Source organism: Salvelinus alpinus, chromosome 5, assembly GCF_045679555.1.
Source record: "Salvelinus alpinus chromosome 5, SLU_Salpinus.1, whole genome shotgun sequence".
NCBI lineage: Eukaryota > Metazoa > Chordata > Actinopteri > Salmoniformes > Salmonidae > Salvelinus > Salvelinus alpinus.
Window position 1 is genome coordinate 97,507,464 of NC_092090.1, and position 16,486 is coordinate 97,523,949.

Below are 16,486 nucleotides of genomic sequence, written 5' to 3' on the forward strand. Positions count from 1 at the left end.
GTGTACATCTAATAGATGTGTAAAGCTAACAGCTGCAGTGTAAAGCTAACAGATGCAGTGTAAAGCTAATAGATGCAGTGTAAAGCTAACAGATGCAGTGTAAAGCTAACAGATGCAGTGTAAAGCTAACAGATGTAGTGTAAAGCTAATAGATGCAGTGTAAAGCTAATAGATGCAGTGTAAAGCCAACACTCTCCCACTACCCTCTAATAGATGCTAATAGATGTGCAAAGCTAATAGATGCAGCTGAAAGCTAGTAGATGCTAATAGATGTGCAAAGCTAATAGATGCAGTGTAAAGCTAATAGATGCAGTGTAAAGCTAATAGATACTACCAAGCCCAGAGGAAGTTGGCGGGATAGCCTTAGGGGGGGAAACGATCGCACTTCCAACTTTCCCTACGATTGTTGAGGCTTTGTTCATGCTGCCACCGTCTCCATACAGTCCCCACTTCCCCTACCGTGTTGACGCAGAACACTCGTACAACCCTCGTACAACCCTCGTACAAGTGTGTTAACGTACAACCTGCAGTGTGTTGACGCAGAACGCTCGTACAACCTGCAGTGTGTTAACGTACAACATGCAGTGTGTTAACGTACAACCTGCAGTGTGTTAACGTACAACCTGCAGTGTGTTAACGTCCAACCTGCAGTGTGTTAACGTACAACATGCAGTGTGTTAACGTACAACCTGCAGTGTGTTGACGTACAACCTGCAGTGTGTTAACGTACAACCTGCAGTGTGTTGATGTACAACCTGCAGTGTGTTAACGTACAACCTGCAGTGTGTTAACGTACAACCTGCAGTGTGTTAACGTACAACCTGCAGTGTGTTGATGTACAACCTGCAGTGTGTTGATGTACAACCTGCAGTGTGTTAACGTACAACCTGCAGTGTGTTGATGTACAACCTGCAGTGTGCTGACGTACAACCTGAAGTGTGTTAACGTACAACCTGCAGTGTGTTGATGTACAACCTGCAGTGTGTTGATGTACAACCTGCAGTGTGTTAACGTACAACATGCAGTGTGTTGATGTACAACCTGCAGTGTGTTAACGTACAACCTGCAGTGTGTTAACGTCCAACCTGCAGTGTGTTGACGCACAACCTGCAGTGTGTTGATGTACAACCTGCAGTGTGTTGATGTACAACCTGCAGTGTGTTGACGTACAACCTGCAGTGTGTTGATGTACAACCTGCAGTGTGTTAACGTACAACCTGCAGTGTGTTAACGTGCAACCTGCAGTGTGTTAACGTACAACCTGCAGTGTGTTAACGTACAACCTGCAGTGTGTTAACGTACAACCTGCAGTGTGTTGACGTACAACCTGCAGTGTGTTGATGTACAACCTGCAGTGTGTTGATGTACAACCTGCAGTGTGTTAACGTACAACCTGCAGTGTGTTAACGTACAACCTGCAGTGTGTTGATGTACAACCTGCAGTGTGTTGACGTCCAACCTGCAGTGTGTTAACGTACAACCTGCAGTGTGTTAACGTACAACCTGCAGTGTGTTAACGTACAACCTGCAGTAGGTGATGTACAACCTGCAGTGTGTTGACGTACAACCTGCAGTGTGTTAACGTACAACCTGCAGTGTGTTAACGTACAACATGCAGTGTGTTGACGTACAACCTGCAGTGTGTTGACGTACAACCTGCAGTGTGTTGATGTACAACCTGCAGTGTGTTAACGTACAACCTGCAGTGTGTTGATGTACAACCTGCAGTGTGTTGATGTACAACCTGCAGTGTGTTAACGTACAACCTGCAGTGTGTTAACGTACAACCTGCAGTGTGTTGACGTACAACCTGCAGTGTGTTAACATACAACCTGCAGTGTGTTGATGTACAACCTGCAGTGTGTTAACGTACAACCTGCAGTGTGTTAACGTACAACCTGCAGTGTGTTGATGTACAACCTGCAGTGTGTTGATGTCCAACCTGCAGTGTGTTAACGTACAACCTGCAGTGTGTTGACGTACAACCTGCAGTGATAGAATGTACAAGCGATCTTTTATTTATCAGGGTTAATAGATATATGATGTGTGTGTGGTGTGTGTTATTCATCAGGGTAGATAGATATATGATGTGTGTGTGGTGTGTGTTATTCATCAGGGTAGATAGATATATGATGTGTGTGTGGAGGTGTGTGTTATTCATCAGGGTAGATAGATATATGATGTGTGTGTGGTGTGTGTTATTCATCAGGGTAGATAGATATATGATGTGTGTGTGGTGTGTGTTATTCATCAGGGTAGATAGATATATGATGTGTGTGTGGTGTGTGTTATTCATCAGGGTAGATAGATATATGATGTGTGTGTGGAGGTGTGTGTTATTCATCAGGGTTGATAGATATATGATGTGTGTGTGGTGTGTGTTATTCATCAGGGTAGATAGATATATGATGTGTGTGTGGTGTGTGTTATTCATCAGGGTTGATAGATATATGATGTGTGTGTGGTGTGTGTTATTCATCAGGGTAGATAGATATATGATGTGTGTGTGGAGGTGTGTGTTATTCATCAGGGTTGATAGATATATGATGTGTGTGTGGTGTGTGTTATTCATCAGGGTAGATAGATATATGATGTGTGTGTGGTGTGTGTTATTCATCAGGGTTGATAGATATATGATGTGTGTGTGGTGTGTGTTATTCATCAGGGTAGATAGATATATGATGTGTGTGTGGTGTGTGTTATTCATCAGGGTTGATAGATATATGATGTGTGTGTGGTGTGTGTTATTCATCAGGGTTGATAGATATATGATGTGTGTGTGGTGTGTGTTATTCATCAGGGTAGATAGATATATGATGTGTGTGTGGTGTGTGTTATTCATCAGGGTAGATAGATATATGATGTGTGTGTGGTGTGTGTTATTCATCAGGGTAGATAGATATATGATGTGTGTGTGGTGTGTGTTATTCATCAGGGTAGATAGATATATGATGTGTGTGTGGTGTGTGTTATTCATCAGGGTTGATAGATATATGATGTGTGTGTGGTGTGTGTTATTCATCAGGGTAGATAGATATATGATGTGTGTGTGGTGTGTGTTATTCATCAGGGTAGATAGATATATGATGTGTGTGTGGTGTGTGTTATTCATCAGGGTAGATAGATATATGATGTGTGTGTGGTGTGTGTTATTCATCAGGGTAGATAGATATATGATGTGTGTGTGGTGTGTGTTATTCATCAGGGTTGATAGATATATGATGTGTGTGTGGTGTGTGTTATTCATCAGGGTAGATAGATATATGATGTGTGTGTGGTGTGTGTTATTCATCAGGGTTGATAGATATATGATGTGTGTGTGGAGGTGTGTGTTTTTCCATGGGGAATGGGAGATCATAGGAAGCGGTCTCGTATTGTAGAAGCTAAACCTACAGCTTGAAGAGCGTGTCAATAATTAACCACTCACCTGTCTCCTGTCGGCGCCGGTGGGTTCTACCCGGCAACAGATGTGATGGATTTAATTAAAAACAGGATAAGCTTCAGAAACAAAAGGAAGGTGATGATGTAAATGAGAACAGTAAACACAACACACAACCTGCTAATTGATCATGGGTTATACGAAAAGGACAATGTATGTTTACTTTTCACAACGGTGCAATGTTTACAGAACGTTAACGGCAACATGATGTTGAACCTGAATTGACCTTCTGACCCCTGTCTGTTGTGTCCTGTCCAGGTGCGTTGGGGAGAGAAGGGCTCGACGGAGGAAGGGGCAAGGCTAGAGAAGGCTAAGAATGCTGTAGTGTCTGTTCCTGAGGAGGTGGAAGAGCCCATGATGCCCAGACGGGCCCCCAAACCCAAACCTACATACCAACAGCGCCAGGAGTCCAAATGGTATACCCCTATAAAGGTACGTTCAAGATGACGTCTGGAAATGGAACCCAATTCCCTTAACTCTCTTGTTTTGGTCAGAGCCTGATAAGGCCGAGTCGGTTGGAGAAGCTTCCGGAAGTTTGGGTGCATTATTGTTTTCACTTCACAGATTCTATACAGTAAATTACATTGTAATCGTGAAAGTTTGGATTCCAATACAATTGTTAATGACAGTATCTTTATTTTTACGTAAAATATATATGTTACCTTCAGAAAGTATTCACACCCGTTGACTTTCTCCACATTTTGTTGTGTTACAGCCTGAATTTAAAATGGATTGAAATTAGGTTTTGTGTCGCTGGCCTCTACACACGATAACCCATAATGTCAAAGTGGAATGATGTTTTTAGACATTTTTAAAAGCTGAAATGTCTTGTCTCAATCAGTATTCAACCTCTTTGTTATGGTAAGCCTAAACAAGTTCAGTAAAAATGTGCGTAACAAGTCATATAATAAGTTGCATGGACTCACTCTGTGTGTAATAATAGTGTTTAACATGATTTATGAATGACTATCTCATCTCTGTACCCAACACATACAATTATCTGTAAGGTCCCTCAGTCGAGCAGTGAATTTCAAACACAGATTCAACCACAAAGACCAGCGAGGTTCTCCAATGCCTCACAAAGAAGGTCACCTATTGGTAGATGGGAAACAATAAAGAAGAGCAGAGATTGAATATCCCATTGAGCATGGTGAAGTTATTTATTACACTTTGGATGGTGTATCAATACACCCAGTCACTACAAAGATACAGGCGTCCTTCTTCCTAACTCAGTTGCCGGAGAGGAAAGAAACCGCTCAGGGATTTCACCATGAGGCCAATGATGACTTTAAAACAGTTACTGTGATGGCTGTGATGTGAGAAAACTGAGGATGGATCAACGACATCGTAGTTACTCCACAATAATTACCTAAATGACAGAGTGAACAGAAGGAAGCCTGTACAGAATAAAAATATTCCAAAACATGCATCCTGTTTGCAACAAGGCACTAAAGCAGAACTGCAGAAAATGTAGCAAAGAAATCAACTTTATGTCCTGAATACAAAGCGTTATGTTTGGGGCAAATTCAACACAACACATCACTGAGTACAACTCTCCATATGTTCAAGTACGGTGGTGGCTGCATCATGTTATGGGTATGATTGTCATCCGCAAGGAATAGGGATTTTTTGTTGAGTTTTTTGGGGACAAAAAGAAACAGAATACAGCCAAGCACAGGCAAAATCCTAGAGGAAAACCTGGTTCAGTCTGCTTTCCAACAGACACTGGGACACAAATTCACCTTTCAGCAGGTCAATAACCTAAAACACAAGGCCAAATATACACTGGAGTTGCTTACCAAGACAACATTGAATATTCCTGAGTGGCCCAGTTACAGTTTTGACTTAACTCAGCTTTAAAATCTATGGCAAGACTTGAAAATGGCTGTCTAGCAATGATCAACAACCAACGTGACAGAGCTTGAAGAATAATGTGCAAATATTGAACAACCCAGGTATGCAAAGCTCTTAGAAACTTACCCAGAAAGACTCACAGCTGTAATCACTGCCATAAGGTGATTCTAAAACGTGTAGACTCAGGGGTGTGAAAACTGAGATATTCTGTATTTTTATTTTCAATACATTTGCAAACATTTCTAAAAAACACTTTTAAAGAAATTAAAACACTTTTTTTTTTATTCTTGGGTGTGTGGAATAAGTAAAGCGGGTTTGAATACTTTCTGAAGACACTGTAGATATGAATCAATGTTGTCTTGGTAAGTAACTCCAGTGTATATTTGGTGTTTTAGGTTATTGTCCACAGCTGTTTCTCTTCCTGTTTTCAGGGTCGACTGGATGCCCTGTGGGCATTGCTTCGCCAACAGTACCACAGAGTTTCTCTCATAAGACCGACCACTGCGGACAAGGTAAGAAACAACCGCTGATATTCTTAAACCCAAACCCAAACCCAAAACCAAAAAACCTCATGAAACCAGCTCGGAGGCGTACCGTGGCGTTTTAGTCCTTAAACCACGTTAGGGGCCAGTTTGCTTGACACAGATTAAACCTATGACAATCTCCATTGTGTGTTTTTCTTTGTCCAATATTAGGTTTAATCTTTGTCTGTGAAACCGGCCCTAGATGTACGACACAGCCAGGGTTGTGGGAGTCAGTTGTGTTAGTTTGCTAGTGCTCTGGAGGCAGGAAGTTGACTGGAACGTGTTGTTAGCATTGTGTTGTTGTTACCTAATGGGGATGAACAGCACGACAAAGCCTCACAGCAGCAGGATGTGTGAAAGGCAGGCAGCCCTACAGTATATGTTTGTGACTATACTGAACTACTCTCTCTCTCTCTCTCTCTCTCTCTCTCTCTCTCTCTCTCTCTCTCTCTCTCTCTCTCTCTCTCTCTCTCTCTCTCTCTCTCTCTCTCTCTCTCTCTCTCTCTCTCTCTCTCTCTCTCTCTCTCTCTCTCTCTCTCTCTCTCTCTCTCTGTCTCTCTCTCTCTGTCTCTCTCTCTCTCTTTCTTACTTTCTCTCTCTCTCTCTCTCTCTCTCTCTTACTCTCTCTCTCTCTCTCTCTCGCTCTCTCTCTCTCTCTCTCTCACACACACACTCTCTCTCTCTCTCTTACTCTCTCTCTCTCTCTCTTACTCTCAGTCTCTCTCGCTCTCTCTTACTCTCTCTCTCTCTTACTCTCTCTCTCTCTCTTACTCTCTCTCTCTCTCTCTCTCTCTTACTCTCAGTCTCTCTCTCTCTTTCTCTCTCTCTTACTCTCTCTCTCTCTCTCTCTCTCTCTCCCTTTCTCTTGCTCTCTCTTTCTCTATTTCTCTCACTCTCTCTTTCTCTCTCTCTCTCTTAGTGTCTCTCTCTCTCGCTTATAAGAACAAGGTTTTTCAGGCCCGTAAGTCAGCAGCAAGGCAGCCAATAGCAGTAACTGTATAAATGTGCAGAATATACTCCAAAGTTGCTGAGTTTATCAACCCTGGTGCCTCTCAACCTCTCAGTACTGGAGGAGGAGGTTTCACCTCCCAATGCATGACTAACTTCAGGTCAAGTGTTTGTTTAAGACAAGGTGGTGATGTCACTTAAGTAGATAAATATAAACACGTTGTCTTTGGGTTTACTGGCAATAGTGATTGTGTGTGTGTGTGGTGTGTGTGTGTGTGTGTATGTGTGTGGTGTGTGTGTGTGGTGTGAGTATGTGTGTGGTGTGTGTGTATGTGTGGTGTGTGTGTGTGTGTACGTGTGTGGTGTGAGTGTGTGTGTATAGTGTGTGTGTGGTGTGAGTGTGTGTGTGTGGTGTGAGTGTGTGTGTGGTGTGTGTGTGTGTGGTGTGTGTGATTGTGTGTGTGGTGTGTGTGTGTGTACGTGTGTGGTGTGTGTGTGTGGTTTGAGTGTGCGTGTGGTGTGAGTGTGTGTGTGGTGTGTGTGAGTGTGTGTGTGGTGTGTGTGTGTGTGTACGTGTGTGGTGTGTGTGTGTGTGGTTTGAGTGTGTGTGTGGTGTGTGTGTGAGTGTGTGTGTGGTGTGGTGTGTGTGAGTGTGTGGTTTGAGTGTGCGTGTGGTGTGAGTGTGTGTGTGGTGTGTGTGAGTGTGTGTGTGGTGTGTGTGTGTGTGTACGTGTGTGGTGTGTGTGTGTGTGGTGTGAGTGTGTGTGTGGTGTGGTGTGAGTGTGTGTGTGGTGTGTGTGTGTGTGTGTGGTGTGTGTGTGAGTGTGTGTGTGGTGTGTGTGTGGTGTGTGTGTGTGTGTGTGTTTACTGTGTCGAAAAAAGAAAGAATGAAAATATCTCCTGTACATGTGCTCGGTCCTCTTCCTGGTTGTATGACTAAATGGAACAAAGTGGTTGCTAACCAAGCCACATCCTGGTGACGAGTTTCCATCAGTAACCAGACGGGCAGAAAGGCAGACAGACATGAGAGGACTGCAGCCGCTCTCTGTCCCTCCCTTGTGTCCTTTCAGACGCCAAAACCCAGAGCTGTCTTGATAATTCCTTGATCAGGTCTGTGGCAAGGTGCGACCATTAGTTATCAAAGCCTAAGGAGGGAGTCCCTGGCCAACCGGTGCCAGGCAGGGGAGAGAGGGAGGAGGGCAGGCAGCCGGACTGAAGCAAAGTGGGCCACCACGGTGCACAGAGGAGAGGAGTGGAGCAAAGAGGGGAGGTAGGGGATGGAAGGAGAGGAGGAGGAAGGGAGGACGAGAGGGGGCGGTGGTATTTGATGGTGGACAGGAAGCCCCCGGGGTCATGAATGTTTTAGCAGGCTGATCGGCAGCGTCGGGTTACAAGGACTCCTACAGGTGTAAGGAAGCAGGTTGTCTGTTCAGCATTGGGGACCCCAGGGTCTCTCCCTACATCCCTCCTTCCCTGAGCCCCGCGAGCCAGGCTGCTGCATCATCAGCAGATGTAGTGAAGAGAGAGAGGGGTTGACGGGGAGGAGAAAGAGACACAGTGGGTTGAGGGGAACTGAGGGAGAAACGGAACAGCTAGTTTTTTGGTCTCACATTTAGCGCCTGAGGGCGTGCAACACCAAAGGTAGAGCGGGGGTTGGCCACAGCTGTGGTGCGGCTCTCGCCCCGGGGCAGGGGCGCAGAGATCTGATGTGGTTTGACTGTGTTGTCGTGGAGACCGGGGAGACAGGGAGCCACTTCAGAGCCAAGTTAGCAACCCAACATCTGCCGCTAAGTTTTAGCCCTGCTAGGGATCCACTGGGGACAACAGGTAGATAAAGAGAGAGATGGGGAGAAGGATGGAGGGAGGAAGAGGGAAAGATGGAGGGAGGGAGGGAGGGAGGGAGGGAGGGAGGGAGGGAGGGAGGGAGGGAGGGAGGGAGGGAGGGAGGGAGGTTGGAGGAAAATATGTTGAACCAACATGTATAAACACTGTGACTGTAGCAGGCCTCAACATGTATAAACACTGTGACTAGCAGCAGGCCTCAACATGTATAAACACTGTGACTAACAGCAGGCCTCAACATGTATAAACACTGTGACTAACAGCAGGCCTCAACATGTATAAACACTGTGACTAGTAGCAGGCCTCAACATGTATAAACACTGTGACTAGTAGCAGGCCTCATCATGTATAAACACTGTGACTAGTAGCAGGCCTCATCATGTATAAACTGTGACTAGTAGCAGGCCTCAACATGTATAAACACTGTGACTAGCAGCAGGCCTCAACATGTATAAACACTGTGACTAGCAGCAGGCCTCAACATGTATAAACACTGTGACTAACAGCAGGCCTCAACATGTATAAACACTGTGACTAGTAGCAGGCCTCAACATGTATAAACACTGTGACTAGTAGCAGGCCTCAACATGTATAAACACTGTGACTAGTAGCAGGCCTCAACATGTATAAACACTGTGACTAGTAGCAGGCCTCAACATGTATAAACACTGTGACTAGTAGCAGGACTCAACATGTATAAACACTGTGACTAGTAGCAGGCCTCAACATGTATAAACACTGTGACTAGTAGCAGGCCTCAACATGTATAAACACTGTGACTAGTAGCAGGCCTCAACATGTATAAACACTGTGACTAGTAGCAGGACTCAACATGTATAAACCCTGTGACTAGTAGCAGGCCTCAACATGTATAAACACTGTGACTAGCAGCAGGCCTCAACATGTATAAACACTGTGACTAGTAGCAGGCCTCATCATGTATAAACACTGTGACTAGTAGCAGGCCTCAACATGTATAAACACTGTGACTAGCAGCAGGCCTCAACATGTATAAACACTGTGACTAGTAGCAGGCCTCAACATGTATAAACACTGTGACTAGTAGCAGGCCTCAACATGTATAAACACTGTGACTAGCAGCAGGCCTCAACATGTATAAACACTGTGACTAGCAGCAGGCCTCAACATGTATAAACACTGTGACTAGTAGCAGGCCTCAACATGTATAAACACTGTGACTAGCAGCAGGCCTCAACATGTATAAACACTGTGACTAGTAGCAGGCCTCAACATGTATAAACACTGTGACTAGCAGCAGGCCTCAACATGTATAAACACTGTGACTAGCAGCAGGCCTCAACATGTATAAACACTGTGACTAGCAGCAGGCCTCAACATGTATAAACCCTGTGACTAGTAGCAGGCCTCATCATGTATAAACACTGTGACTAGTAGCAGGCCTCAACATGTATAAACACTGTGACTAGCAGCAGGCCTCATCATGTATAAACACAAGGGAGGTCTACACCTGTTGTATTCAGCATTTCACTGTGAGGTATACTACACCTGTTGTATTCAGCATTTCACTGTGAGGTCTACTACACCTGTTGTATTCAGAATTTCACTGTAAGGTCTACTACACCTGTTGTATTCGGCATTTCACTGTAAGGTCTACTACACCTGTTGTATTCAGCATTTCACTGTAAGGTCTACCTACACCTGTTGTATTCAGCATTTCACTGTAAGGTCTACTACACCTGTTGTATTCGGCATTTCACTGTGAGGTCTACTACACCTGTTGTATTCAGCATTTCACTGTGAGGTCTACTACACCTGTTGTATTCAGCATTTCACTGTAAGGTCTACCTGTTGTATTCGGCATTTCACTGCAAGGTCTACTACACCTGTTGTATTCAGCATTTCACTGTGAGGTCTACTACACCTGTTGTATTCAGCATTTCACTGTAAGGTCTACCTGTTGTATTCGGCATTTCACTGCAAGGTCTACTAAACCTGTTGTATTCGGCATTTCACTGCAAGGTCTACTACACCTGTTGTATTCGGCATTTCACTGCAAGGTCTACTACACCTGTTGTATTCAGCATTTCACTGCAAGGTCTACACCTGTTGTATTCGGCGCATGTGACTAATACGATTTGATTTGAGATTCTTGCTAAGTATGTTTTGAATAAACTCAGGGAAGGTGAGGAACGTTTTCGTATTTTGGATTTGGTTTGAAGGTTTTCTTTATTAATCCGTTTTCATAAAAATCTGTAAAATAAATCAGACGGGAGGAAGGTAACAGGAAGCTTTACAGCACATCTCTCGCCTACTCTGAGCTAGGGATCTGGCCATTGTTCAAGAAGTATAATGTCACTTTAGCGTTTCCCCTTAATACATTAAAGCCTATTAAATCATGGCACTCATACCTTATTAGCTGCAGTGCTACAGACAGACAGCCGGTCTGCTTAGGGCAGGCTTGTAATGAGGTGGAAATACAGACCCGTGTTCGAACAGCAGTGGACCTGGGCCTTCTCTTTCTCCCTGTGTGTGTCTCTCTCTCTCTCCTCTTTCTCCCTGTGTGTGTCTCTCTCTCCTCTCTCTCTCTCTCTCTCTCTCTCTCTCTCTCTCTCTCTCTCTCTCTCTCTCTCTCTCTCTCTCTCTCTCTCTCTCTCTCTCTCTCTCTCTCTCTCTCTCTCTCTCTCTCACTGTCTCACTGTCTCACTGTCCCCCCTCACCCTCTGTCCCCCCTCTCTCTCTCCCTCACTCAATCCTGTCTCTCTCCTCTCTGTGTTTAACTGTCTCCTCTCGTCTGCCCTGCTCTGACAGTGTCTTAATTTAACAGCCATCGGTCACGTCGTGAACACTGCTCTGGGGCCTGTTTAGTTAAGTGACTGAGATCACAGGAACAAGAAGAGGGGGGGGGGTGAGACTGAGGAGGAGGAGGAGGAGGGAGGACAGGGACTCTTCAAGAAAGCATACCATCAGATGGATGGAGGGAGCAAGGGAGGGAGGAAGGAGGAGGAGGAGGGAAATTTGTTATGCCGGCTTAGGAACTCCTTTTGCCAAACTCTTCTGGAAAGAAATCCAGACAGAGGGAGAGAGAGGGAGAGAGGGAGGGAGAGAGAGAGGGAGAGAGAGAGGGAGAGGGTGGGAGAGAGAGGGAGGGAGGGAAGGGAAGGAACGAGACATGAGACAGGGTGGTACTCTATGTTGACTCAGGGCAGGCTAAGTAGCACCCGGGTTATTAAGCATGGCATACTGTAGCCTGGCTTGGCATGGCTTGGCATGGCTTGGTTGTTCCCCGAAGTCCCAGTCATGGACACGGCCAGGCTTATGGCCCTGTATCACTCTGTCTGCAGCACAGACTAGTGCTGTGACTCTCTCTTACCAGACAGGACTGGATCAGGCTTGAGAGAGCCAGCCGCAGAGACTGTTTGTTTGTGTCCAGAGATGCCAAGTGAGTCACTATAGCAGACTGGCTGATGGACAGGAGTTACAACACAGGCCATTAGGAGTCCAACAGGGGCACGTTCAGCAGGACTGATGGAGACGGGAATTTTAATGGATTCCAATCAATTCAATAGCATTTTAATGCTACTTGTGTTATACAGAATATTCAGATCAGGTGTTTGTTTCCACCTGTAAATATAGCATTACTATTGGCCTGGACCTTGGCACACCACTGACATGTCCTGTTACATCAAATGTACTACCGTTTTACACCAAAAGGCCTAGATAAGAGGGATAAATAATCTGTCAGTAGAGATGATATTTAAAAGGAGATCTGAGAGCATGACATTAACTCATTAACATGTTCATTGGAATTCAACCAAAGCATCAGGAACAATGAAGCGTTTTAAAACGCCACAGAAACGTTGTTTATCGTTTCACTTTTTTTGACCCCCTTGTTTTTTCAAAGTGGTAGCCATCTTGTTCTTCTGTCTATCCACAGAACATCCATTGAAACAGACTTAGAGGTGAACAACAGCACAAATAACCCCCATGTAAATAATCACTTTACATACTTCTAGATGTTTCCCCTCCGTCCCCCTCACTCTGGGAGAAGGGGGTGGTGCGGACAATCTTGGGATGCCACAGCTGACGGGGGAACGGGGGGACGGGGGGACAGGAGGGGGGGATGGGAGGGGGGGAGGGGGGGGACAATAGAGTGGGTGTGTTGCTTGCAAGCTAGCGTGGACTAGTGGTTTTGCCGGGTGTGACAGGCGGTCGGTCGCTCTCCTCTCGTCTCACTCCTGCTCCCTCATTAGTGCTATCAGTGGACAGGGTTTGTTAAGCCTAACGAGCCTAACGAGCCTAACGAGCCTAACGAACCTAACGAGCCTAACGAGCGGTAAGTAGCTGTGACGCCATTCAGCCACTGCTCCACCACTAGAGAAGTGACAGCCACTTTAAACCCACCACCCCATGCTGTCACCACTGCACCGCCATCACGGCCCAGATCCACAGACTGATAGCCGATCGGCTCGCCCCACCCGGCCCGGGCCAGCTCCGGCTCTCTGTCTCTCTCTCTCTCTCCTAACCAGATTAGTTGCTGCTATATTAACCGGGGGAAAGTAGGGCAGATGTCTGTTGGTCCGTGCATAAGGCTGGTTGTAAATGTGAAAATGGTCTGCAGTGTTAGTTAATCTGGTGGGGCTGGGATACCCCTTAAACAGGCACCCCCCCCACGCAGGCAGACACACACATACACCCGGCTGGTAACAGGATTAACAACGGGGGCTCTGTCTGTATGTTAGAGCTGGCCTGGACAGGGTGGCGATGGGGTAGGAGGTAGCCTGTCTGTATGTTAGAGCCGGCCTGGACAGGGTGGCGATGGGGTAGGAGGTAGCCTGTCTGTATGTTAGAGCTGGCCTGGACAATGTGGCGATGGGGTAGGAGGTAGCCTGTCTGTATGTTAGAGCCGGCCTGGACAGGGTGGCGATGGGGTAGGAGGTAGCCTGTCTGTATGTTAGAGCCGGCCTGGACAGGGTGGCGATGGGGTAGGAGGTAGCCTGTCTGTATGTTAGAGCTGGACTGGACAATGTGGCGATGGGGTAGGAGGTAGCCTGTCTGTATGTTAGAGCTGGACTGGACAGGGTGGCGATGGGGTAGGAGGTAGCCTGTCTGTATGTTAGAGCTGGACTGGACAATGTGGCGATGGGGTAGGAGGTAGCCTGTCTGTATGTTAGAGCTGGACTGGACAGGGTGGTGATGGGGTAGGAGGTAGCCTGTCTGTATGTTAGAGCTGGCCTGGACAGGGTGGCGATGGGGTAGGAGGTAGCCTGTCTGTATGTTAGAGCTGGACTGGACAATGTGGCGATGGGGTAGGAGGTAGCCTGTCTGTATGTTAGAGCTGGACTGGACAGGGTGGTGATGGGGTAGAAGGTAGCCTGTCTGTATGTTAGAGCTGGACTGGACAGGGTGGTGATGGGGTAGGAGGTAGCCTGTCTGCATGTTAGAGCTGGACTGGACAGGACAGGGTGGCGATGGGGTAGGAGGTAGCCTGTCTGTATGTTAGAGCTGGCCTGGACAGGGTGGCGATGGGGTAGGAGGTAGCCTGTGTATGTTAGAGCTGGCCTGGACAGGGTGACGATGGGGTAGGAGGTAGCCTGTCTGTATGTTAGAGCTGGACTGGACAATGTGACGATGGGGTAGGAGGTAGCCTGTCTGTATGTTAGAGCTGGACTGGACAATGTGGCGATGGGGTAGGAGGTAGCCTGTCTGTATGTTAGAGCTGGACTGGACAGGGTGGCGATGGGGTAGGAGGTAGCCTGTCTATATGTTAGAGCTGGCCTGGACAGGGTGGCGATGGGGTAGGAGGTAGCCTGTCTGTATGTTAGAGCTGGACTGGACAGGGTGGCGATGGGGTAGGAGGTAGCCTGTCTGTATGTTAGAGCTGGCCTGGACAGGGTGGCGATGGGGTAGGAGGTAGCCTGTGTATGTTAGAGCTGGCCTGGACAGGGTGACGATGGGGTAGGAGGTAGCCTGTCTGTATGTTAGAGCTGGACTGGACAATGTGACGATGGGGTAGGAGGTAGCCTGTCTGTATGTTAGAGCTGGACTGGACAATGTGGCGATGGGGTAGGAGGTAGCCTGTCTGTATGTTAGAGCTGGACTGGACAGGGTGGTGATGGGGTAGGAGGTAGCCTGTCTGTATGTTAGAGCTGGACTGGACAATGTGACGATGGGGTAGGAGGTAGCCTGTCTGTATGTTAGAGCTGGACTGGACAATGTGGCGATGGGGTAGGAGGTAGCCTGTCTGTATGTTAGAGCTGGACTGGACAGGGTGGCGATGGGGTAGGAGGTAGCCTGTCTATATGTTAGAGCTGGCCTGGACAGGGTGGCGATGGGGTAGGAGGTAGCCTGTCTGTATGTTAGAGCTGGCCTGGACAGGGTGGCGATGGGGTAGGAGGTAGCCTGTCTGTATGTTAGAGCCGGCCTGGACAGGGTGGTGATGGGGTAGGAGGTAGCCTGTCTGTATGTTAGAGCTGGACTGGACAATGTGACGATGGGGTAGGAGGTAGCCTGTCTGTATGTTAGAGCTGGACTGGACAATGTGGCGATGGGGTAGGAGGTAGCCTGTCTGTATGTTAGAGCTGGACTGGACAGGGTGGCGATGGGGTAGGAGGTAGCCTGTCTATATGTTAGAGCTGGCCTGGACAGGGTGGTGATGGGGTAGGAGGTAGCCTGTCTGTATGTTAGAGCTGGACTGGACAGGGTGGCGATGGGGTAGGAGGTAGCCTGTCTGTATGTTAGAGCTGGCCTGGACAGGGTGGCGATGGGGTAGGAGGTAGCCTGTGTATGTTAGAGCTGGCTTGGACAGGGTGACGATGGGGTAGGAGGTAGCCTGTCTTTATGTTAGAGCTGGACTGGACAGGGTGGCGATGGGGTAGGAGGTAGCCTGTCTATATGTTAGAGCTGGCCTGGACAGGGTGGCGATGGGGTAGGAGGTAGCCTGTCTGTATGTTAGAGCTGGCCTGGACAGGGTGGCGATGGGGTAGGAGGTAGCCTGTCTGTATGTTAGAGCCGGCCTGGACAGGGTGGTGATGGGGTAGGAGGTAGCCTGTGTATGTTAGAGCTGGCCTGGACAGGGTGGTGATGGGGTAGGAGGTAGCCTGTCTGTATGTTAGAGCTGGCCTGGACAGGGTGGCGATGGGGTAGGAGGTAGCCTGTCTGTATGTTAGAGCTGGCCTGGACAGGGTGGCGATGGGGTAGGAGGTAGCCTGTCTGTATGTTAGAGCTGGCCTGGACAGGGTGGTGATGGGGTAGGAGGTAGCCTGTGTGTGGGTGTCTGGTCTGGTCTGGTCCGGGCTTCAATATCTGCATTGGTTTTAGGCTGGGTTTCTGTATAACCACTTTGTGACATCTGTTGATGTAAAAAGGGCTTCATAAATACATTTGATTGATTGATTGATAGAAGAGAGAAGAAAGAAGAAGAGAGAATGTGATGGACTGAGAGAGAGATAAGAGACAAAGATATGGCCCATAATTCATAGTTTCTTGAGTCATTAGATTCTTTATAGAATCTTTATAAAACCCTTACGATTTTATGAGAATAAATAAAATATTTGTTGACAGGAAATAAATATTTCTAGTTGATTGTGCCTGTATTGTGTGAAGAGGCAAACATGGCGTATAATGGGCATTAAATAGAGGACAAAAGCTGTTCATCAGATGTGGATATCAGCTCAGGACCATTTTAATATCTCGTCATGTCTTGTGTCTGCTTTTGAAGATTCCAGCTTCTTTTCTAAATCAATTTCATTCTCCAGATCAAAGCTTTATTTTTCATCAACTTTGTCCTAAATCCAATCCATTTCAAACGTGCAGTATAGTATTTTTATATTCTTATGTATTGCATTATTTTCTTGTGTTTTATCTCAGAGGGAGTGTTTTCAGAACATGTTGTTCTTGT

General features: G+C 46.8%; 1 protein-coding gene across 3 annotated transcripts in view; it reads left to right on the top strand.

Moving 5' to 3' along the window:
* Window positions 1–16,486, top strand: part of LOC139577317 (anthrax toxin receptor 2-like) — a 132,777-nt gene that overhangs the window by 71,566 nt on the left and 44,725 nt on the right. For all 3 annotated transcript variants that reach the window (XM_071404332.1, XM_071404330.1, XM_071404331.1), the window contains exons 14-15: window positions 3,698–3,871; window positions 5,725–5,805. In XM_071404332.1, coding sequence (XP_071260433.1) covers window positions 3,698–3,871; window positions 5,725–5,805 — 255 coding nt within the window. The remainder of the gene's footprint in view (window positions 1–3,697; window positions 3,872–5,724; window positions 5,806–16,486) is intronic.